General features: G+C 37.6%; 1 protein-coding gene across 6 annotated transcripts in view; it reads left to right on the top strand.

Annotated features, from left to right (window-relative positions):
- The window catches only part of HERC2 (HECT and RLD domain containing E3 ubiquitin protein ligase 2), a 243,873-nt gene that overhangs the window by 10,196 nt on the left and 207,579 nt on the right, over window positions 1–26,098 (top strand). For all 6 annotated transcript variants that reach the window (XM_041751247.1, XM_041751245.1, XM_041751249.1 and 3 more), the window contains one exon: window positions 1,020–1,134. In XM_041751247.1, coding sequence (XP_041607181.1) covers window positions 1,020–1,134 — 115 coding nt within the window. The remainder of the gene's footprint in view (window positions 1–1,019; window positions 1,135–26,098) is intronic.

Raw genomic sequence — 26,098 nt, 5'->3', positions numbered from 1 at the left:
GAGTACTTATTGCTCTCAAAGTGTTATTCATTCTAGATTCTTTCCAAAGACAAGCAGATATATTCAAATATAAACTCATATTAAGAATTCAAATTTACTTTATTCTTAAAAATGTCCTTGATTCTTAAATCTCTTTTACATCTAAAAACCTTTTTATCTAGTAACACTAAACTAACTGTTGTAAATATGTTTTATTTTATGAACATTGCTGTATCATGCCATATATATGAGATAGTTTTAATATATATTTTTAAAGATTTTATTTATTTATTCATGAGAGATACACACACACAGAGAGAGAGGCAGAGATACAATACAATACAGGCAGAGGGAGAAGCAGGCTTCATGCAGGGAGCCTGATGTGGGACTCGATCCCAGGACTGCAGGATCACACCCTGGGCCATAGGCAGGCGCTAAACCGCTGAGCCACCCAGGGATACCCCTAGTTTTAAGATTTTAATGTTAATACTACAATTATCAATAAGACCAATGAGTAAAGTTTAAGATTTTTTTTTTCCCCATAAAGTATATTTGACTAAAGATGTGTAATTGAAAGGCTCCTGAAATACTTTTCTTTGTGATAAACATAAATTAATTTGCTTGTTACCAGTTGTAGATTTTGCTTTTTTATGATTTAATTTTAATTTTTGAAGATGAAAATCATTTATGTGTTTCAGAAGTAAAAATATAGTTTACTCAAAATCTTGCTTTCATAAATCTCTACTGCTGTGTAGCCCTGTCACAGTTGTCTTATCATTAGTAATCATTATTATTTGTTTTTGGTTTATCTTTCTAGAGCACATATGTGTTTCTTTTTTCTCGTATCTTATGTAGAAGTTAGCATCATTTATATACTATTATGCGCTGTGCCTTTTTCATTTAACTATTTTTTGGGATGATTTTCATTAAATGATGATTGAATATATGAAAGGAAATGAGATTTTTTAAAAATCATAATCATTCTTTAAGAATTGCATTGTATGATCATTCTGTAAGTTAATGTTATTTATCATTACTAGCTTGCATTCACAAGAGATGGGCTCTGTGGCTTGTGGAATGAAATGGTTAAAGATGGAGAAATTATATATATGGGGACAGAATTAAACCAGAATGGAGAGCTTCCTCCTAGAAAAGGTAAGGACCTTTTACTAGTAGTTCTCATTTTGTAAAGATCTTTATAAGTTGTATTTTATAGAAATTTTGTAATGTGCAATAGGAATAGGAGTGTCTAAATATAACTCTTGAAATTTTGTTTTCACTGGAGATTGTTGTCTGCATTACAGTAAACATTATGAACTACCTGGATTTCATTGCTCTTTGTAAATGAAGGTCTTTTCATTGCAAAGCTACCTTGCTGTGGTGTCCTTCTCAGTTAATATTTCTTTTTAAGTTTTGTAATATATCTTGCTTCAGCTAACTGTAAATAATGATTATTATAAGATTGAGTGGAAACAATGATTTCTGAAATTTTTCCTGGCTCTCCTATGGCAACATATAAAACACTTTTTGGAAGTCTTTCACCCATGGATTGGACTTGGCCCCTTATTTGATTTAATCTTGTATTTTTCATAGGGAAATACCAGCAAATACTCTTGTTTAGGCCTATTGTTATGAAAAGTCAACAAGACTGTCATTCAGTTGTTCTTGACTTTGGCCATGAGTCAGAAACTGTTGAGGCTTTAAAAAGAAATGGATGTCTGTACCCCTCCACCAGACCTGTAGAATCTGAAAGTCCCCTCTTGAGATCTGCCAAAATTTGTTAGTCCCACTATTTGAAAGTCATGAAGGTGGATAAAAATAGTACTTTAAAAGTAGTTATTTTTCTCTTTGTAGAATGAATTGAGATAGTGTCCATTTGAAAATACACTGGAAAACATTAGTATATTTTTTTGGGTATAGCATGTAATAGTTTTCTTTTTTTCCCTGATAATTTCATTGTTAAAATTTCCATACACCCAGAACAACTGAACTATCTACATAGTGAGCAGCTGCAAACCCACCCCACAGATCTATCATAAGTGTTTTTTTTTCGCTTGTTTATTTCAGGGATCCCTGGATCTCCATTCTTCTGTCCATTGGTGCATCTTACCCCAGCTCCCCTAGATACTTCATGCATATTATTTGATTGAGTTCAGTTTAGTTTTTTGTCTTTAAGTAAACTGTATGCATAGTGAAATGCATATATTTTAAATTTAACTGTTGCATGAGTTTTGACAAATGTAACTGTGTAACCTAAATATTATATCTCACTCAGAAAGTTCCCTTGGCTGCCTTCCTGGCCCATCCTTGACTCCACTTTGCAGAGTCAACCACTGGTCTGATCTTTCTTTACTGTTGATTAGTTTTGCCTGTTCTAGGATTCATGTAAATGGAATCATGTAGTAGTGTTTTCCTTTGTGTCTGGCTTTTTTCACTCAGTGATGTTTTAGTAGTTTCAGTGGTTCATTATGTATGTTTAAAAAGTTTTCCAGGGATACCCGTGGCTCAGTGGTTGAGTGTTTGCCTTCAGCTCAGAGCATGATCCTGGAGTCCCTTCAGGGAGCCTACTTCTCCTTCTGCCTGTGTGTCTGCCTCTCTTTCTCTGTCTCTCATGAACAAATAAATAATATCTTTAAAGAGAAGAAGTAAAAATAAAAAGTTTTCCATCACTTCTTCACAGCCCTCTAGTATTTGTTAATGAATTAAACATTTCCCAAAATGTTTTTCATCAAACACTAGTTGTGAAAGATACTCTGAGAAAAACTATTTACATTTCTTATTATATTTGATGAATATTTTTTTCTTTCTCTTTGAAAATCATGTGGTTAGAAAGCAAAGCCTAATTTTTTTTATGTAAGTCCCAACTGAATAGTTTTTTGGGGTCTTGGGTATTCAGTAGGTTTCTATTTTTGGTTTGGCATGTTATGTGCTTTTTATTGTTAGAAAATATTTTTCACAGATAGGTTTATATATACCAAATTCCATTTAGAAGGCTATGTACATTGTATGGTGGTGATATTGTAGCTGATTGTGAGGAATGTACAGATTAGAGTAGTAGTTCCTTAGATACAGTTTTCTTTGCTGCATCTTTAAAGATTACTTTCTTTGGGAAAAGGATCAGTTTCTTTCTTCCACAAGCAGCCATCTTAGGATGAGTTTTTATTATTGTCAGTAAAATCCTTTAGTGGTTTATTTCTGGGAAATAGTGACTTCTAATAATTTCTGCTTCACGGGAGCTAAGCTTTCTTTCTTTGGTAATCACATCTAGAATTTACTGGCCCTACTGGATGAGGAAAGAAAGCTGCCTCCCAGGTAGTATGGTTTTGTGTTTATTTTGGGGGGCCTGCCCCTCAAAAAAGACTGGATTATAGTCTTAACATTTTTTTAGGTGAACGCTTCTTATTAGCACCCCATTTAAGGTTTGTATTTATTATTTTGTGCGAAAGTACGGGAGAGAATATAAAATATAAAAAAAGAAAAGTTAAAGAGGCTACTAAAGTTATGCTAAGCTTATTTTTGTCTAAGGCTGGCCTTGCATGAAGAATTTAAGCATGAGCTGATCATTTATTATAAACCTTTTCAGTCTATGCAGATAGTAGAACTAATATTACCCAGTGCTTTGTGTAGCTGTTACATCTTTTCTTGAAGATATTTTCTCATTATTTCCTTTACTCCTTACTCTACCAAGAAACAGAAGCCACAGTTTGCACAAATAACAGAGGTATAGCTGGAAATTGAAGCCAGGCCTCTTGAGGAATTTTCACTGCTAATTTCTATTATACTACAAATGTAACTTATTGACATCAGGATCAACTTTTTGTGGTTCCATGGAGATTATGACTTTATATTGTAAATAAGTGTGGTAATTGTTTTGAGGTTTTTGTATGTGTGGTATGTGTGGTGTCTAGTCAGGACTCTGTTTTATTTAAAAAAATTTTTAAAAAGATTTTATTTATCTGTCTTAAAAAATAAAGAGAGAGAGGCTGAGACGTAGGCAGAGAGAGAAGCAGGCTCCCTACAGGGAACCCTATGTGGGACTGGATTCCAGGTCCCCAGGATTACATCCTGGGCCAAAGGCAGATGCTTCAACCACTGAGCCACCCAGGCGCCCAGGACTCTATGTGTTTTAATTTTAAGAGTTCAGAGATAAGTTTTTTTTTGAACATGAATGTTTCCATTATATCCTGTGCTGATGGGCAGCATTCCTGCCGGTTTTATAGCTTTTCTTTTTTATAGCGTTAAATGTGGGCTTTCTCCCACAACAACTCATGATTATTTGGGCAAAAAATCATCCATATACCAAGGTATGTAACAGAGGACAAAGACCCTGTGATGTTACCCACATGTGGGGTTGGGAGCATTTTAGGTGTGGAGTGTTAGTTGAAATTTGAGCAACAGTTATGGAGATTTGGTCTGGGCTCCAGCAATGGTGGTTTTTGGGGTCATATAAGAGAAGTGGGCACTGACCTCTAGGTGGAGGACTGTGAAAAGCAGAACTGGCTGTAGGTGTGCAGTGATAACAGAGAACAGTGAGCAGTGAGCAGGAAGCAGCAGAAATGGGTTGTGCCAGACTGGAGTGAAATGTACTCTTTTTTTTTCCAAAAATTTTTTTTTTAAAATTCCATTTATTTATTCATGAGACACACACACACACACACACACACACACACACACACACACACACAGAGGTAGAGACACAGGCAGAGGGAGAAGCAGGCTCCATGCAGGGAGCCCGATGTGGGACTCGATCCCGATCTCCAGGACTATGACCTGGGCTGAAGGCGGCGCTAAACCGCTGAGCTGCCCGGGCTGCCCAAAATGTACTCTTTTACGTGCCCTATTGCATCTAAATTTTGGGAAGTATGTCTGAGGATGCAGTGGACACACTCTCCAGGTAATATACCCTGTTCCCAGGATACCCTAGGATAAGAATACAATGAAAAGCCACTTCAAGAGGGCCATGAATGTTAGGAAAATTAATCAAGACTCTGTCCTCCTGCAGCAGGAACTCAAAGAATTAGATCCTGATTCCTTAGCTGAGGGTTCTCAACCTTTGTTGCTCTTTAAAATCACCTGGAGGGCTTGGTTAGACACCTATGGGTGGCCCTACTTCTTGAGTCTCTGATTCCTTAGAGTTGTGATGAGGCCTGGGAATTTACATTTCTAAAACATTTCCAAGTCCTGCTGATGACACTTGCTTTTCAAAGACTGTCTCATGTTTGAATAGGCACAGTCTGTTGCATCGGGAGTTAGAGACATAGAGGAATGGAAAAAAAGCCTCCTCATGAGTGGCTTAGGAAATAATATTTAAAAAAAAAACAACCCAACCATATTCCAAAGCAAATGACCATAATTAGATTTCCCTCATAAATTTATTCTGTCCTCCATAATTAATTCTTGTTTTGGATCTTGAGTCCTTGCTGGAAGGCTTAACTCACTTCTGGGAGACAGCCTGGTGTCTATTGGAAGGGGTGATGTCAGCTTCTGCTGGAGTCTGTTCCTTACAGGACTGGCAATTCCACTGAGGCTCTGTGTTTGTTCGAGTTTGTTCATGTTTGTTGAAGACCCATTTTTGGCCTTCAACTTTAGAAGGAAGCAGATAAGACATAAAGCTTTGGTTAATTAGTTATACTTAGTATCAGAATGGACAGGACTAAAATTCTTGGCAGAGTGGGCTTCATAGCTGTGCATGAGGATTTGGTTATTGTCCACCCTGGGGGTTAACTCACAAGGGCAGGGAGGCATAGACGTATCTCTTGGGACCTGGAAACTGCAGAGTGTTTGTTTACATAACATTTTACATGTATGAAATTAATCTAGGCACCTTAATTTTCTCTTTCTGATTTGCTAGCTCTTCCCATATTATGGACCTGGAGCATAGGGAAACTTTAATGAAATAAGGAACATCCCAGCTCTAGAGGCATAATTTTATGTTCAGCCTTCCTCCTGCTTGTGAGCATTTCATCATGAATTCTGTTATGTGGGAACCCATGTTTATTATTCTGGTGATTGGAAAGTGCCAAAGACCATTTGGATGTAAAAAAAACACCGTGGTGATTTTTTAGTTCGGAATTTAGGGTCTGATTCTGGGAAGAAGGTATCAAACAGCCTCCAGAGGAGGCTGACCTGGGCTTGAGAGAGAGTAGCTGTTCTGTGACTTTTCCAGGCTGGCATGGAAAAATGGTTACAGAGAGGAAGCTCAGTCCGGTAGGAAAGGGCTTACACTTTGTTTTTTTGAACAACTTTGTGAAATCCGACACATTTTTGAAGGTTTTGTAAACCAAGGCAGATAAAGTTCACTTTCCCTGGAATCTTATTTTATTCTTTACATTTTATTCTATCTGCTCACTTGCTCCTTACCATCTTCTTTCATGTTCTGGTGTAACTAGACATTTTTCTTTAAGATAAAAAATGCTATCTTTTTCCCTTGATAGAAGCATTCATGATCTTGTATATATATTTATATTTATTTCTTTGCCACATTTTTTTCTGCTTTAATAGCAATCATCCATGTATTACTTAAAACTTTTATCCAAATTAAGTAATTTCTAGTTCAGGTAGTCTGTTTTTTTCAGACATCAAATACATGTTTTTCCATACCAGTTCTGTAAATCTCTTACACCAATTGGGTGTCTAGCAATTCAGTTCAATTCTAATAATTATTAGAATTAGTGCGGGACTTACGAATTTACGTCTTAGTCCTACAAGACTGCCTTCTTTTTAGATGCCAGCTGCAAATGTGATACCCAGACTTCTCACACTTTTGCCTGGGTAACTACAATTTCAGGGGTTCCATGACTCCCTTGTTCAATAATTGTCTAGAACCACTTGCAGAATGCAGAAAAACACTTTACTTATGTTTATTAGGTTAATAAAAAAGATACAACTCAGGAATAGGCAACTGGAAAAGATGCATAGAGCAAGGAATGGAGGAAGGGGCTTGGAGCTTCTTTGTCCTCTTTTGGTGCCTCTACCCTCCCAGTGCAACAGAGTGTCCACAACCTGGAACCTCCTCAGTCTTATAGTTTCAGAGTTTCTGTAATTTAATTTCCAAGCTGCCTCCCTTCTTGGAGGTCAGGAGATGGGACTAGTAGCTCTTACTCTGTAATCACTGGTCCTTTCAGTGACCAGGCTACACTGAGACCATCTAGAGGTCCTTCCCTGAGTCAGCTCATTAGTATAAACTCTGGTAGGCTGGAAAGGGGTTTTTTAAGAATAACAGGAGACATGCCTATCAGTAAATTCTAAGACTTTTAGGAGCTCTGAGACCAAATATATATTTTTATTATACCATACATAAAAAAGTGGGAAGTAGGTGTTAGAGCATTTGAGCAGAGCTCTGGAGTCTGCATTATAAGACCCCATTTTGCATGTCTAATGAGCAAAAAGAACATGCTTATTAAGAGTTGCAAAGTTGAGGGTGCCTGGGTAATTCAGTTGGTTAAGTGGTTGACTCTTGATTTCAACTTAGATCATGATCTCAGGGTTCTGGGAGTGAGCCCCGCATTGGGCTCAGTGCTGGGTGGGGAGTGTGCTTGAGGATTCTCTGTCCCTCTGCTCCATCCCTACTCATGTGCTCTCTATCTTTGCTCTCTCTCAAATAAGTAATTCTTAAAAAAAAAAAAAAAAATTGCAGAGTTGTTTTTGCTATTGAAGTAGCAATCTGAGAGAAAAGTATATGTGCTTGTATTTATTAACCTGGTGGCTGCTGACTTAGAATTCTCTCTTAGCATTTGTTCAGGGGTTCACAGATTAGCTATTGATTAAATCAGTTTAATATTGTGATGTGTCTCTAAGTTAATGAAAGACTTGAATATTGTTAAGCTCATATACTACAGAACAATATAATTTTTGTTATAAAAAAGTCAGAATTTTATAATTCAGTTAGAGTGAGCCTATAATCGTATATTTTCACAATTTTAAGCATGTGGAAGTCATGTCAGATTATCTAATAAGTAAAACTCATGTAGGAAGTTTAGAAAAGTCAGATTAACTAGGCCCTCCCTGAGAAAACAAGCCCAGGGTTGATGAAACATGTATGCTCTGTTTTATGCCATTTTGATAGCACATCAGGGAATGGAGTTAGAGCTATTTTTAAGTAGAATTATTCAGTCAGTCTGATTTCTGCAGGAATTCACTTGCATTACGTGATTTTGAATTCTATGTGTAAACATGCTTCTAATTTAGCAGTTTCTAAGTGATTTTTTTTCTAAGCAATTTTTTCTTTTCCTTAGCTTTATTGAAATATAATTGATATATTAAAATTGTGTAAGTTTAAATCATCAAATTATAGTGTGATGATTTCAATGCCCACATATATTGTAAAATGTAAAAAATATATTGTATATATTGTATATGTATTTTACATTAAAATGTAAAAAATATATTGTAAAAAGCAACCCAGTAAGGTTGCTTAATACCTTGATCGTTTCACATAATTACTGTTTTTTTGTGTGTGGTGAAGACATTTAAGATTTACTCTCTTGGCCAGTTTCAAGTATACAAGACTCTACTGTTTTTTTTTTTTTTAAGATATTATTTATTTATTCATGAGAGACAGAGAGAGAGGCAGAGACACAGGCAGAGGGAGAAGCAGGTTGCATGCAGGCCGCCTGACGTGGGACTTGATCTGGGGTCTCCAAGATCACACCCTGGACTGAAGGCGGTACTAAACCGCTGAGCCACCCAGGCTGCCCAAACTCTACTGTTAACCATTGTCATGGTATGCATTAGCTTCCCAGAACTAATTCTTATTGTAACTCCAAGTTTGTACCCTTTGACTGACATCTCCCCATTTCTCTCCTGCAGCCCCTGGCTACCACCCATCTCTTCCCAATGAGGTCCCCTTTTCTAGATTCCACATATACGTGGATCATACAGTACTTGCCTTTCTGGGACTTACTTCACTTAGCATAATGTTCTAATCATCCATTGTTGTAAATGGCAGGATTTTCTTTTTTACAGCTGAGATAATATTCCATTGAGTTTGTGTGTGTGTGTATATATGCAGAGGGGGAAGCAGGCTCCACGCAGGAAGCCTGACGTGGGACTTGATCCCAGGTCTCCAGGATCACGCCCTGGGCTGAAGGCGGGCACTAAACCACTGAGCTACCCAGGCATCCCGAGTCTGAAATATTTTTAATCATCCAAAGTTCCACCATAGTCTCATTCACCCAAAACAAATCTGGTCAGCATATTGTTGTCTGGCCTTGCAGTTGGCTATGAGGTACACAGACCCTGGGACCTCTAGTGGGGTGATGCTGCCTTTACTTGCCCAGGGCTCTGTGTGAGATATGTGCACTGTGCACTATCTGGATGGTAAGAAATACATTTCAACAAACTTAAGATGCCTCAGTAGTAAGATGTGCTGTTATGTATCACAGGAGAAAATTCACTGCTCATGCATGCATCTGATGTATCCCACTTGGCATGCTGAACTTTGCAAAAGGTACATCTTGGGACTGGTGAAACACACACCTGATTTATGCGGTTGAAGTTTATTATTATTATTATTATTTTTTAATTTATTTATGATAGTCACACAGAGAGAGAGGGAGAAGCAGGCTCCATGCACCGGGAGCCTGACGTGGGACTCGATCCCGGGTCTCCAGGATCGCGCCCTGGGCCAAAGGCAGGTGTTAAACCGCTGCGCCACCCAGGGATCCCTGAAGTTGATTATTAAGTTGATTTATGGTGTACAGAGAATAATACCTGGCACCCAGTCTATGCTACTTAATAGTTTGTGCTTCTCCTAGTGGTGTTTAAGTGCAGGCAGGAGTGTCGATGTCCTCTTTCTTTATGAGTTCTCTTGTCTCTGAATCTCCGAGCTGAGTACCTAGGATAAATGATGTCCATGTTCCCATGTTAAATAAGTAGCTTGTGAAGGACATGCCTGCCTAAGAGACTGAAACTCCTGTTTTTGATTAGAGGGGGTATAGCAAGAATGAATTTAAATATTTATTTATTTATTTATGATTTTATATATTTATTCATGAGAGACAGAGAGAGAGAGAGAGAGAGAGAAAGAGAGAGAAAGAGAGAGAGAGAGAGGGGCAGAGACACCGGCAGAGGGAGAAGCCAGGCTTCATGCAGGAGCCTGACGTGGGACTTGATCCTGGGACTCCAGGATCACGCCCTAGGCGGATGGCAGATGCTAAACCGCTGATCCACCCAGGGATCCCCCACATATTTATTTTTAAATTCAGTGTTAGACCTTTTAAACATTTTTATCTTATTAGAAATGTTTACACTGATGCCCAGAATATAGCATTCAAAAGCTTAGACGGAGTTTTCAGTAAAGAATGAATTCCTTCCCAATCCATTTCTCCAGACACCTGAACTTTTTTTTTCCTTCTTAGTGGTATTATTACTAGTTTTAGAATATTTCCAGAGAGGATATATAGACATATAAGTACATATATGAAACATACACTTCATTATAGGTAAAAATTAAAGTCTTCCAGGATAAGAAGTATACTAGAATTTAGGAGAAATGTACAAACGTATCATAGAGTCTAACCCTCAGTCTTTGGCTTGACTTTAGTTTATCTTTCTTTGGAAACTGTAGATTTACTCTTCCTGAGCCCATCTGCATTGAGTTGAGGAGAGATTAGTGAGTGGGAGAGAAGCACAACCCAGACTGTAGTGACCCTGTGAACTATGGGTGGGCTGCTTGGGGCCATGCATCATCCTGAGCAGTGCTGTGGAATTGTAACTTCCTTTTTGTTTTCCACATCAGCCATTCAGATCCTTTTCCACACCATAGTCTTTGGAACTTCTTTGAAAAACACTCTCCTCCTAGAAGACGTGGTGAATTGTGCAACATGTGGATTATTCATTCATTTGCTCATTGATTCACAGACTCATCCAACTCGTTGGGGTCCTCCTCTGTGAGTGAGGGTTCTTGTAGGTGCTAGGGTGTGGTGGCGAATGAGCCGGGTATGGCTCCTACTTCCTGGAGCTTACATTTTAAGTGGGACAACCAGTAGAAAACAAAGTGGCAGCAGAAAGAAGACAGATATGAAGAAAACAGAATAGGATGATTCAAGAAGCTTCTAGGGAAGGTGTCTGAGATCAGGTGCCAAGGCCCTGTGCCATAGTCACATCCCCTCACCCTGCTATACCTTGACATTAATGTTTCACACCCTGCCTGTACCTCTGTAATAACCGTGATCTGTGAGGACAGGCTTTTTATTTCACCATGGTACCGTACCTCAGCACAGAGTAGAGTACTGGCACCCAGGAGGGATCCGATAAGTAATTTGTGTGTGTTGTGAGTTAGTGTGTACTCTTAGCTTCAGGCCTACTAGAGGTGTACCAGTTCCCTGGAGGAAGATGGGACACTGTCCTTTTATGTGTCATTCAGGTAGATGCTTTAAGCTTTTTTTACTTTACCTAACCTACTGAGTATTTTTCCTTAATTTTATTTCTCTGTCTTTTAAAATCCCATTGATTTGATGGATCATTTTTTTCTCTTTTACTTGAGAATTAAATTTTCCTGTCAAATGAATATAGGCATCTTTGTGTTTAATCTGCTAAAACCTGTAAATTCTTTGTAAGACTACCATGTTATGTGTATTATGTTACTAATAATGAGCTAGGCCTAATAGATATTGCACTGTATCTTTATAATGCAATAGGACTCCAAGGGAAATTTGAATGGCCACTTCTTTGTGTTCTATTAGAAAGTTTTCATAGCTAAAATCTCTTAAAATTGTACTTCTTAATAAATAGAAAAAACTTTGGTGTCATACAAAAACATATACAGTATCCCTTTTTAGCTAATGTTTGATTAATTGGGACCCTTAGTGTAATAGTTCTATATCAGCTTTGCTAGGCCATAGCTGGTGCCCAGATCCTTGGTCAAATATTAATCTGGATATTTCTGTGAAGGTGTTTTTTAGATGCAATTCACATTTAAATCCATGGACTTTGAGTAAAGCAGATTACTCTCCCTAATATGCATGGGCTTACTCTAATCAGTTGAAGAGCCTGAATAGAAAAGAGACTGACCTCTTCCAACAAGAAAGAGTTCTGCCTCCAAATGGCCTTTGGATTCAAATTGTAACATAACTGTTTCCTGGGTCTTGAGCCTGCCAGTCTGCCTTGCAGATTTTGGATTTGCACTTCTATAATTGTAGGAGCCAATACCTTAAAATAAATGTCTTCTCTTTCCAACTGTCCCTTTCTGTCCCTCTCCCTACACATTCTTTTGGCTCTCTTTCTGTGGAAAACACTGACTAATGCTTAGTTACACATAGTTTTCTCCTACAATCTATTTTTGAAAAGCATATGATAGTGAACAAGTTTTCTTAAAGGTAATGATTAAGGTAAAAACAAAATACAAGTGAACCTCCTTGAGCATTGAAATGCTGGTCTTCCTGATGGTGGCCCAGGGCTGTTGCAGGTATGCCCCTCCCGCTGTGTCTTGCTACCTGCCCTAGGGAGCCACACTGAAGAGGTGCCTCCTACCTCTGGGCTGCTGCTGCCCTGTGCCTGAAACCTTCACACCTTGGCACTCCGTCTGTAGGTCCTACAGATAGTGATTTGAATGGAAATCACTTTGTTGTAAAAACTTCCTCACTGTGACTGGACAGGACTGTCTGAAAGTCCTGAGGTCATCTAGTCCTAGTTCCTTTTCTCAGGGACCAGGTAGCGGAACTCTTCCCCCCTTCAGTCCTCCGGGTAGGTTGCTTTGGGTTCTTAGGAAGGTCAACTCCCCCACTTTCCCCATCTCCCCAGTTTTCCATGATTTGTGATTTGTTTGTGCAGTTTGTGTTCTGTTTATTATCTCTCTGTAAAACTCCATAAAAAAATACTGAAACTAATGTGATGATGTCTCTGAATTGGTCATGTTAATTTTTCTTATTATTTAATTGTTTTTAATTATTCTTCTCTGTTGTTTTCTTAGCCTCTAGTGACATCATCCTGCCTTTGCTGTTGTGAATGTTCTCATTTATGCTCCTGAGAATAAAACTTGAGGTGTGCTTAGTGATGCTTGTATAAGGGGCTAAATAAATCAGATTTGTTTAAATTTGTGTTTAGTTTCTCTAGTCAAGATAGAGGATTATTTGTTGCAGATGCAAATTTGTTGTCCTCTCACTCTTGATACATTTCCTCAAGTCTTAATGGCCCAAGGCCACGTTCTGCTCATCTGTGGTTGCCCATCACTGTGGTTTTGCCATTTTGAGAGCTGTCATATAAATGGAATTATACACTATATAACATTTTATTTAATTTTTACATTTTTTCAAATTTTATTTTATTTTTTAAAATTTAAATTCAACTAATTAACATATAGTGTATTTTTAGTTTCAGAGGTAGAGTGCAGTGATTCATCAGTCTTCTGTAAGACCCAGGGTTCACTACATCCCCTATCCTTCTTAATATCCATCACCCAGTTACTCTATCCCCCCACCCCAACCCCCAAACCTTCCCCCGCTCCAGGAACCCTTAGTTTGTTTCCTATGACTAAGAGTCTCTTATAGTTTGTCTCCTCTGATTTTGTTGTCTTTTATTTTCCCTCTCTTCCCCTAGGATCCTCTGTTTTATTTCTTAAATTCTACATATGAGTGAAATCATGTTATAATTGTCCTTCTCTGATTCACTTATTTTGCTTAGCATAATATTCTCTAGTTCCATCCATGCTGTTGCAAATGGCAAGGTTCATTTTTTGATGGCTGAGTAATATTCCATATATATATATGTAGATATATATATCCATATATGTATATCACCTATATTCTTTATCCATTCATCTGTGGATGGACATCTGTGCTCTTTCCAGAGTTTTGCTATTGTGAACATTGCCCCTCTAAACATTGAGGTACAGGTGCCCCTTCGATCACTACATTTGTATCTTTGAGGTAAATACTTAGTAGTGCAATTGCTGGATTCATGGGTAGCTCTATTTTCAACTTTTTGAGGATCCTCCATATTATTTTCCAAAGAGGCCGCACCAGTTTGTATTCCCACCAACAGTGGGATACTAGCCCTTTATCTGATAAGACATTTGGAAATATCTTCTCCCATTCTGTAGGTAGTCTTGGTTTTGTTGACTGTTTCCTTTACTGTGTAAAAGCTTTTTATCCTAAAATCACAATAGTTCATTTTGCTTTTGTTTCCCTTGCTTTTGGAGTCATTCTAGCAAGAAGTTGCTGTGGCCAAGGTCACAGAAGTTGCTGCCTATGTTCTCCCCTAGGATTTTGATGAATTTCTGTCTCACATTTAAGTCTTTCATCCATTTCGAGTTTATTTTTGAGTGAGATGTAAGACAGTGGTCCAGTTTCATTCTCCTTCCTGTAGCTGTCCAGTTTTCCCAACACTATTTGTTGAAGAGGTTTTTTTCATTGGATATTCTTTCCTGCTTTGTTGAAAATGAGTTGACCATAGAGTCCATTTCTGGGTTCTCTATGCTGTTACATTGATCTGTGTGTTTGTTTTTGTGCCAGTACCATACTGTCTTCACGATTACAGCTATGCAATAGAACTTGAAGTCCAGAATTGTGATGCCACCAGGTTTGATTTTCTTTTTTAACTTTCCTTTGGCTCTTCTGGTTTTATACAAATTTTAGGGTTATTTGTTCCAGCTCTCTGAAAAATGTTGATGGTATTTTGATAGGGATTGCATTGAATGTATAGATTGCTCTGGGTGGCATAGATATTTTACCAGTATTTGTTCTTCCAATCCATGAGCATGGAATATTTTTTCCATTTCTTTGTGTCTTCCTCTATTTCTTTCTTGAGTGTTCCATAGTTTTCAGAGTACAGATCCTCTACTTCATTGGTTAGACTTTTTCCTGGGTATCTTATGGTTTTTGGTGTAATTGCAAATGGGATCAATTCCTTAATTTCTCTTCTATCTCAGTGTATAGAAATGCTACTGATTTCTGTGTATTGATTTTATATCCTGTGACTTTGCTGAATTCCTGTATCAGTTCTCGCAATTTTTGGGTGGAATCTTTTGGATTTTCCACATAGAGTATCCTGTCATTTGTGAAGGGTAAGAGTTTGGCTTCTTCTTTGCCAATTTGTATGCTTTTTATTTCTTTTTGTTGTATGATTGTGGTGGCTAGGACTTTGGTATTATGCTGAATAATACCGGAGAGAGTGAACATTCCTGTCGTGTTCCTGACCTTAGGGGAAAAGCTCTCCGTGTTTCCCTGTTGAGGATGATATTCAGTGTGGGCTTTTCATATATGATGTTGAGGTATGTTCCCTCTATCCCTACACTGCAGAGAGTTTTTATCATGAAAGGATGCTGTATTTTTTTCAAATGCTTTTACTGCATCTATTGAGAGGATCATATGGTTCTTTTCCCGTCTTTTATCAATGTGGTGTATCACATCGATTGATTTGCAGTTGTTGAACCACTCTTACAGCCCAGGAAAAAATAATCTCACTGGATCGTGGTGAATAATCCTTTTAATACACTGTTGGATCCTGTTGGCTAGTATCTTGGTGAGAGTTTTTGTATTCATGTTCACCAAGGATACTGATTTTGTAATTCTCCTTTTTATTGGGGTCTTTGTCTGGTTTTGTGATGGTAATGCTGGCCTTGTAGAAAGAGTCTGGAAGTTTCCTTCCATTTCTGTTTTCTTTTTTTTTATAAATATTTATTTTTATTTTTATTTATTTATGATAGAGAGAGAGAGAGAGAGAGGCAGAGACACAGGCAGAGGGAGAAGCAGGCTCCATGCACCGGGAGCCTGACGTGGGATTCGATCCCGAGTCTCCAGGATCGCGCCCTGGGCCAAAGGCAGGCGCCAAACCGCTGCGCCACCCAGGGATCCCGCCATTTCTGTTTTCTGAAACAGCTTCAGAAGAATAGGTATTCTTTAAATGTTTAGTAGAATTCCTCTGGGAGGGCGTCTGGTCCTGGACTCTTGTTTGTTGGGCGGTTTTTGATTACTGCTTCAGTTTCTTTGCTGGTTATAGGTCTGTTCAGGTTTTCTATTTAGTCCTGTTACAGTTTTAGCAATGTATATGTTTCTAGGAATGCATCCATTTCTTTCAGATTGCCTACTTGTTGACATATAGTTGCTCATAATATGTTCCTCTAATTGTATGTCTTCAGTGTTGGTTGTAATGTCTCCTCTTTCATTCATTATTACATATATATTGGGTCTTTTTCTCTTGCTATGCTATCTTTTTTTTTTTTTTTTGGATAAGTCTGATGAGAAGAAGTTTATTGATCTTACTAATTCTTTCAAAGACCAGCTCCTAGTTTTGTTGATCTGTTCTACTATTCTTTTGGTTTCTATTTCATTGATTTCTGCTTTAATCTTTATTAGTTTTCTACTCTTGCTGGATTTAGGCTTTATTTGCTGTTCGTTTTCCAGCTCCTTTAGGTTTAAGATTAGTTTGGGTATTTGATGCCTTTCTTGTGTCTTGAGAAAGGCTTGTATGTACTTCCTCTTTGGACCTCCTTTGCTGCATTCCAAAGGTTTTGAACAGTTACGTTTTCATTTTCATTAGTTTCCATGAATTTTAAAAATTCTCCTTCAATTTCCTTTTATCTTTCAGTAGGATGCTCTTTGGCCTCCACGTATTTGAGTTCTTTCCAGATTTCCTCTTGTGATTGAGCTTTGAAGCATTGTAGTCTGAAAATATGCATGGTATAATTTCAGTCTTTACGTACTGATTGAGACCTGATTTGTGACCCAGTGTGTGATCTATTCTGGAGAAAGTTCCATGTGCAATTGAGAATGTGTATTCTTTTGCTTTAGGATAAAATGTTCTGAATATTCAAGCCCTTGTTTCCTTGTTGATCTTCTGCTTGTCTAATATAAGGATTACGTCCCCAGTTTCTTTTGTTGTCCATTAACCTGATAAATGATTTTCCACCTCCTCACTTTCAATCTGGAGGTGTCTTTGGGTCCAAAGTGAGTCTCTGATAGAGAGATATTGATGGGTCTTATTTTTTTTAATCCATTCTGATACCCTGTGTCTTTTGATTGGGCATTCAGCCCATTTACATTCTGAGTAGTTATTGAAAGAGGAATTTAGTGCCATTGTATTACCTCTAAAGTCACTGTTTTTGTTGATTGTTTCTTTTTGGTCCACGTTACTTTTGCGTTTTTTTTTTTAAATAAATTAATTTTATTGGTGTTCAATTTACCAACATACAGAAAAACACCCAGTGCTCATCCCGTCAAGTGTCCCCCTCAGTGGGTCCACGTTACTTTTGAACTCTCTCTTCACTTAATGGATCTCCTTTGGTGCTTTAGTGATCACAAATTCCTTTAGTTTCTCTTTGTCCTGGAAGTTTTTTTTAAACCTCCTATTCTGAATGACAGCCTTGCTGTCAAAAATATGGCTGCATATTTTTCTCATGTAGCACTCTGAATATATCATGACTGTCCTTTCTGGCCTGCCACATTTCTGTGGATTGGTCTGCTGCCAGCCTTATGTATCTGCCCTTATTGGTTAAGGGCCTCTTGTCCTAGGCTGCTTTCAGGATTTTCTCTTTGTGTCTGAGATTGGCAAGCTTCATTGTTACATGGTGAGGCATTGACCTATTTTTATTGATTTTGAGGGGGTTTTCTTTGCCTCCTGGACTTGAATCTATGTTTCCTTTATCAGATTAGGGAAGTTCTCTGCTATAATTTGCTCAGATATACTTTCTACCTCCTCCTTTCTCTTTTCTTCTGGCATCAAATTATTCTAATGTTGTTTCATTTTATGTTATCAGTTATCTCTTGAATTCTCCACTCATGATCCAGTAGTTGCTTATCTCTTTTCCTCCAGCTTCTTTATTTTCCGTGGTTTTGTTTTCTGTATCACTAATTTGTTTTTTTGTTTTTTTTTTTTTTTAGAATTTTATTTTATTTTATTTATGATAGTCACATAGAGAGAGAGAGAGAGAGAGGCAGAGACACAGGCAGAGGGAGGAGAAGCAGGCTCCATGCACCGGGAGCCCGACGTGGGATTCGATCCAGGGTCTCCAGGATCGCGCCCTGGGCCAAAGGCAGGCGCCAAACTGCTGCGCCACCCAGGGATCCCTCTGTATCACTAATTTGTCTTTTGCCTCATTTGTCCTAGCAGTTAGAGGATTCTTTTTTTTTTTTTTTTTTTAATTTTATTTATTTATTCATGAGAGACAGAGAGAAAGAGGCAGAGACACAGGCAGAGGGAGATGCAGGCTCCTTGCAGGGAGCCCGATGTGGGACTCTATCCCGGGTCTCCAGGATCATGCGCTGGGCTGAAGGCAGGTGCTAAACTACTGAACCATCTGGTCTGTCCAGAGGATTTGCTTTTGATTGCATCTCATTAATAGACTTTTTGATGTCAACCTAATTAGATTTAAGTTCTTTTTTCTTCCTCCAGAAACAGGTTCTCTGCTGTTTTTTATACTTTTTTCAAGCTCCAGCTAGTATCTTTATAATTGCTATTCTGAACTCTAGTTCTGTCAACTTAGTTATATCCATACTAATTAGGCCCTTGGCAGTCAGCGCTGCCTCTTGTTCTCTTTTTTTGTGGTGAGTTTTTCTGTCTTGTCATTCTGTCTAGAGAATAATACTTGAAGAAGAAAACAAAATACTAAAATAGCAACAATGACCCCAGAGAATTATATACTAAACAAATCATAAGAGACCAGAAATCGACAAGAAAAAAAAAAAGAATATAATCAGCTGAACACAACAGAGTAACACACTAGATCTTGAGTGTATTTTGGTCTGTTAGGAAACTAGATCCCAAAATTGTAAAGAAAAATGACTTCTATATACACAAAAATAAAATTAAATATAATGAAAGAATAGAACTGTAGCAGTGAAAATTAAAAAAAGACGTAAAAAAAAAGAATGTAATCTGGCAGGTGAACAGAACAGAGCAATATGCTGGATTATGGGTGTATTTTGGTCCATTTCTTAGAAGAAATGACATCCCAAAATTGAGAGAAAAGAAAAAAATATACACAAAAATAAATACAATAAAAGGATAGAATGTAACTGTAAAAATTAAAATTAAAGATTTAGACTTTATAAAATAAGAAATTAATTGAAAAGCTAAATGAAAGTATTAAAATTGAAAGCCTAAAGAATCATTAGAACAAAACCACGAATTCTATGTACTATTTCCACCTAGCACTGGAGTTTTGCAGTTCTGTGTGATAGGTAAACCTGGTCTTAGCTGGTTGTTTTTGCTGATCCTCTGGGGGAGGGGCCTGTTGTGCTCATTATCAGGTGTCTTTTCTGAGGTGGAATGGCACCCCTCTTGCAAGGAGGTAGGGCTGAGTATAGGCTGCTCCACATTGTTCTTTGTGGCTTTTGTTCCTCAAAGGCTTTCTGCACTGCTTTAGAGGATGAAAATAAAAGTGGTGGCACCCCAATCTCCAGGAGCTGAAAGATCACAGCTCCCACTCTTTAGTGCAACCTCAGGGAAAAGCAAACACTTTTGTCTCCCCTAGTCCTCTTCCACACTTTGTGTTCACCCAGCCTGTGACCATGCATTTTTATCACAGGCTGTTTCCAGTCTCCAAACTGCAGACTCTTATGGCATGCACCCCATGCCACTCTTCCTGAGGGAAGGAGGAAGGTCTCAACTAGGTTCTGCCCCTTGCCGGGCCCCTGCTCAGAGAGTGGTTGCTCAACTGGCCCACAGGCCCACAGTTTGTGCTTTGTGGCAACACTGAGCTGAAAGCCAACTCCTGGGCTTCTAAAAGTTCTGATTTGTGCTCCACTTGTATATCACTTTTCAGTAGCTGGCTTACAGAGCCTCCCTTCCCCTGCAGTTCATTTTCTGATACCCTCACATCAGATTCACTTCTCTGTACCTCCTGCCTTGTAAAAAGTGATTGCTTTTCTAGGTGTAGAATTACACAATTCTTTTCTTAGATTTCTGGTTGAGTTCATAGATGTTCAGAATGATTTGATAGCTATCTAGCTGAATTCCAGGGACCAGACAAAACTAGGGTTCCCTACTCCTCTGCCATCTTCCTCTGAATCCCCATTATATAGCATTTTAAAATTGGCTTCATTTACTCACTTGTTATATCTTTAGGATTCATTTACATTGTTGTATGTATCAACAGTTCTTTTTTTTTTTTTTTAAGATTTTATTTATTCATGAGAGAGACAGAGAGAGAGAGAGAGAGAGAGAGAGAGAGAGGCAGAGATACAGGCAGAGAGAGAAGCAGGCTCCATGCAGGGAGCCGGATGCAGACTCGATCCCGAGACTCCAGGATCACACCCTGGGCCGAAGGCAGGCGCTAAACTGCTAAGCCACCCAGGTATCCCCCGTATCAACAGTTCTTTTTATTACTGAGTAATATTACATGATTTGAATGTACCACGTTGTAGTTATCCATGCACCTACTAAAGGACATTTTGGTTGTTACCTTTTTTTGATAATTATAATACTATATTGAACATTTCTATACAAATTTTGCATGAGTATAGATAGTTTCCATTTCTCTAGGATAAATATTTAGTAGTGTGATTGTTGGGTTTTATGGTATGTATGTTTCATTTTATACAAAACTGCTGAATTGTTTTCCAAAGTGGCTTTATCATTTTGCCTTCCCTCTAGAACTGTGTGTAGTGCCTGTTTTTCGGTATCCTTGTCAGCACTTGGGTATTATCAGCACTTTTAATTTGGACTATTCTTACAATTATGTAGTATGAGCTCATCATGGTTTTAGTTTGCATTTCCTTAATGACACACGATGTATATCTCTTCTTTGTTGAAGTTTCTGTTTACATCTTTTTATTAATTGGTTAATTAGGTTGCTTGTTTCTTTTTTTTCTTTTTCAGTTTGAGAATTTTTTATGGTTTGTATTCTCATTACAGATCTTTTCTCAGATACAAGATTTATAAATATTTTCTCTCAGTGTAGTACTTTGTTCTTTTCTTTTATTTATATTTTATTTTATTTTATTTTATTTTTTTACTTTGTTCTTTTATTCTCAATGTGTATTTTATAATTTTTCTTTTATGGATTGTGCTTTTGGTCTCATGTCTAAGAATTATTTTGCCTAGTGTTTAGTGCCTGGTAATAAAGATTTTCTCCTATGTTTTCTTCTAAGAGTTTTATAGTTTTTATAGTTTTTCATTTTATCATTAGATCTTTGGTCCATTTTGAGTTAATTTTTGTATAAAGTATAAGGTTTGGGTTGAAGGTATTTTTTTTTTTTTTGGGGGGGGTTGAAGGTATTTTTTATTTTTCATATGGATATCTAGTTTTTCTAATACTATCCTTTTTCCATTGAATTGCTTTTGTATTTTGTAAAAAATGAATTGGCTCATTTTGTACATAATTCTTCCTGTTTCATTGATATGTGTTTGTCCCTTTATTAATGCCACCCTGATTACTGTGACTTTGTAGTATTAAAATTGATTCCTCCACCTTTATTGTTACTTTTTGTAACTTTCATTTATTTTGCTCATATATAAATTTTACCATCAGCTTATTTAATATCTGCAAAAAGTCTTTTTTTAATAATAAATTTATTTTTTATTGGTGTTCAATTTGCCAACATACAGAATAACACCCAGTGCTCATCCCATCAAGTGCCCCCCTCAGTGCCGGCCACCCAGTCACCCCCACCCCCCACCCTCCTCCCCTTCCACCACCCCTAGTTTGTTTCCCAGAGTTAGGAGTCTCTCATGTTCTGTCTCCCTTTCTGATATTTCCCACCCATTTCTTCTCCCTTCCCCTCTATTCCCTTTCACTATTATTTATATTCCTCAAATGAATGATACCATATAATGTTTGTCCTTCTCTGATTGACTCACTTCACTCAGCATAATACCCTCCAGTTCCATCCACGTCGAACAAATGGCGGGTATTTGTCATTTCTAATGGCTGAGTAATATTCCATTGTATACATAAACCACATCTTCTTTATCCATTCATCTTTCGATGGACACCGAGGCTCCTTCCACAGTTTGGCTATTGTGGACATTGCTGCTAGAAACATCGGGGTGCAGGTGTCCCGGCGTTTCATTGCATCTGTATCTTTGGGGTAAATCCCCAGCATTAATATCTGCAAAAAGTCTTGATGAGTTTTTGATTGGCATTGTGCTAAATCTATAGATCAGTTTGGGGAGAGTTAACATTATTACTATGTTTTGTTTTTCAGTTCATGAACATAGTATATCTCCGTTTACTTAGGTAGTGTTTTATTTTTCATCAGAATTTCACACTTTACAACATACATTTCCTAAGTGTGTTGTATTTTGTTAGTGTGTACCTAAGTATTTACCTCTTTTGGGCTATTGTAAATGTTTAAAATCTTTTTTGATTTCCAACTGATATTTCCAACATAGTATATATCTTCTACATCGTATCTATTATGTAGAAAAGAGTATGTAGATGCTACTGTGTGTTCTATTTTTATGTGTTGACTTTCTCTCCTTTGTTTTTGCTATACTCACTAGGCAGGTTTTTTTTTTTTTTTTTTTTTTGTAGATTTCTTGGAATTTTGTTGAAGATAATCATGCAGTTTGTGAAGAGGAACAGTTTTTATCTTTTCTTCCAATTTTTCTTGCCTTACTGCATTGACTAGGACTTCTAGTACAGCACCAAATAGGGATGAAGAGAATGGGCATCCTTGCCTTATTCTTGATCTTAAGGGAAAAGCATTCTGTTTTTTACCATAAAGTGTGATAAACCATAGGGTTTTGTAGAGACTCTTGATCAGGTTGAGGAAGTTTTCTTCTATTCCTAATTTGTTGAGAACTTTTGTCCTGAGTGGATGATGTATATAGTCAAAAGCTTTTTATAGATTGATAGTATCAAGTATCAAGTGATTCTTACTTCTGTGGGGGGATTATTACACTCATTGATTTACAAATATTGAATGAGCATTGTATTCCTGGGATAAACTCCTCATGTTTATGGTGTATTATTCTTCCTATATATTGTTGGATTCAATTTACTGATATTCTGTTGAGAATTTTGCATCTATGTTCATGAGGTATATTTATCTATAGCTGTATTTTTTGTAAGATTGACTTTAAGATTTTTTTATTTATTCATGAGAGACAGTGAGGGGGGGGTGGGCAGAGAAACAGACAGAGGGAGAAGCAGGCTCCATGCAGGGAGCCTGACGTGGGACTCGATCCTGGGTCTCCAGGCAGCGCTGAACCTCTGAGCCACCTGGCCTGCCTGTATGATTGACTCTTGAACAACATGGGTTTGAACTATGCCTGTCTGCTTCTTTGCAAATAGTTTACAGTACAGTACTGTAAATGTATTTTTTTTATGTTTTCCTAACATTTTTTTTCTGTAGCTTATTTTATTGTAAGAATGTAAGATATAATACATGTAACATACAAAACGTGTATTAATTGGCTGTTTATATTATCATTAAGGCTTCTGGTCAACAGTAGGCTATTATTAGTAGTTAAGTTTTGGGGAAATCCAAAGTTACGTGCAAATTTTCAACAGTCAGGGAGTTGGTATCCTAACTCCCTTGTTGTCCAAGGGTCACCTGTACTCTTGTTTGTCTAGTTTTGGTGTTAGAGTAATACTGGTTTTGTAAAAGGAGTTGGGAAATGTTTCTCCTGTCATTTTCTGGAAGAGATCATGTAGAATTGGTATAAATTTCTTTTGTAAATATTTAGTAGAATTCTCCATCGAAACTTCCCAGGTCTTGAGATTTCTATTTTGGAAAGTTTTAAATTCTGAAGTAAATTTCTTGAATAGTTACCATACAATTTAGCTTAACCAGTTCTTCTTGGGTGACTTTGGGTAGTTTGTGATTTTGAGGAACTGTTCTGTATCTAAGTTGTTATTTATGTATTTAGGGTTGGTGTATTCTCTTATCCTTTTAATATCTGCACAGGCTATAGAGATATACCTCCTTCATTCTGGATATTAATTACTACCTTTTTTCCCTCTAGTAATCTTGTATAAGGTTTATTAATTTTATTGATCTTTCAACAGATCAGTTCTTAGTTTCATTGATTTGTTTCTGTTTTTGTTTTCAGTTTTATTGGTTTCTGCTCTTCATTATTCCACTCTTTCTGCTTGCTTTTGGTTTATTTTGTGTTTATTTTGGTTTATTTCTCTTTCTAATTTCTTAAGGTAGAAGTTTATTTTTATTTTTATTTTTTTTAAATTTTGTGGATGTTTTATTTATTTATTTTTTAATTTTTATTTATTTATGATAGTCACAGAGAGAGAGAGAGAGAGAGGCAGAGACACAGGCAGAGGAAGAAGCAGGCTCCATGCACCGGGAGCCTGATGTGGGATTCGATCCCGGGTCTCCAGGATCGCGCCCTGGGCCAAAGGCAGGCGCCAAACCGCTGCGCCACCCAGGGATCCCTTAAGGTAGAAGTTCAAATTGTTGACTTCAGACCTTTTTTTTTCTTTGCTAACATAAGCTTTTAATAATACAGATCTCCCTGAAAGTACTATTTTAATTGCACCCTACAAATTTTGATGTATTTTCATTTAATTTTTAAAAACTTCTCTTGAGGCTTCTCTGACCTGTGCATTACTTTGAAATGTGCTGTTTAATTTCTGAGTCTTTTTGCATTGTCTACTTATCTTTCTGTTATTATTGTTTTCTGGTTTAATGCCACATGGACAGGACACATGCTTAGTTGAGTGATTTCAACTTTTGTTAAGATTTGTCTTATGACCCAAGATGTGGTGTGTCTTGGTGAATAGTCAGTGTGTACTTCACAGTTCTAGAGGCTACAATTCTGAAATCAAGGTGTCATTCTTTTTAGAATGCTATTTTGCTGTAATTGGGTGGCTCAATGTGTAAAATGTTGATTGTATCCTTTTGGTTGATGATCATGATATTCAGTTCAGGCCTACTCTAATGACTTCATCTTAATTTGATCATCTGAAAAGATCCTATTTGCCAGTAAGGTCACACTCATAGATACTAGACGTTAGGACTTGAAAATCTTTTTGGGGGACAAAATTCAACCTGTAATAGGTCCCTTATTAAGCCAATTTGTAATTGCTAAATACTTAATTTCAATTACTTATTTATTGTGTCAGAGCATCCATGTCCACTATGGGATATTTCAGGGCAGTAGTTGCTATGACCAGGGAGAATTTAGGCAAGACTGTAGTTTTGATAGTTAAGGCATTTGTTCTCTAGGTTATATGTAGTAATTTTCCTAAGGTTATAGGGGGCACTTTTTAAAATTTAGTGGGATCTTCAGATGTAAATGTAATTTGAGCCCCAGGATTTACTTAAATCCACGAAGGTTTTCTGATTGGTGCATTTTAACAGATACTGAAGCTGAGTCAGTACCTGTATCATAGAGGCACAAAAGCCCATCTGTCTTTTTGTTCTGTAAAATTTTTCAGTAAACTTTGAAGTTCCATTTGGGTCAAACTATGGACCTTTATTTATTTCAATTTGATTTTTTCCCCCCTCTAAGAGCTTCCGTATATATTGTCAGGGCTGTTGGCTTCCCCATGGCAGAGGGCTGCTTTATAAGACCCTGACTTACATTGGGCTTGAATTTACCCCTTTGTTGTGCCCACTGCGGTCCTGGGTGTTTTCTCTACAGTCAGGGTCTTTGTTGTGACAGAGGCATGGTAGTAGAGTGGCTGACACGGTGAACTGGTGCAGGGCCCACAGCTCAGAGCTGAATGCTTTGAAACTATCCTCTGCTGCAGCCTTGCCTTTTCTTCCTATGCAGGCCTCCTTTTCTCTCTCTTTCTCTCCTCCTTCCCTCTCTCCCTCTCCAAATGTTGTCAGTATTTTGAATTTCTAACCTTGTAGAGTCCGGGCTTTCATTTTCTGTCTCTGTCCAGTCACTTATAGTGGGGATCTTCTGACTGGTTATAAGGAGAGATTTGGGGTCCTGGTGACCTGCCTCTTCCTCTGTGGAATGCTAGTCATTCTCCCTGGGGTTGGGATCCACATCTAGTAAAGTCATTTTGTTTATGCCTGGTTAGGAGCAAATGTGGTGACATATGGAAGCGGAGGCCAAGTCTTCCATACAGACACTAGAGTTCGCTTGTCACATAGCAGGCTGAAGGTGGGCTGCTGAGCTTTCACTCATGGCAGAATTAAAGTTTAGAGACTTTGACTGACCTTCTCTGCCTAATTACTTATAAAAGATTGAAATTGGAGAATCAGGTTTTCATTCCAGGACGCTTGTCTCATGCTTGTGCAAAAAAGCAAAAATTAGCAAATCCGTC

This window comes from Vulpes lagopus, chromosome 4, assembly GCF_018345385.1.
Source record: "Vulpes lagopus strain Blue_001 chromosome 4, ASM1834538v1, whole genome shotgun sequence".
In the NCBI taxonomy this organism is placed as follows: Eukaryota; Metazoa; Chordata; class Mammalia; order Carnivora; family Canidae; genus Vulpes; species Vulpes lagopus.
Note: the sequence above shows the minus strand (reverse complement) of the source record. Positions and strands in the feature narration are given on the sequence as shown.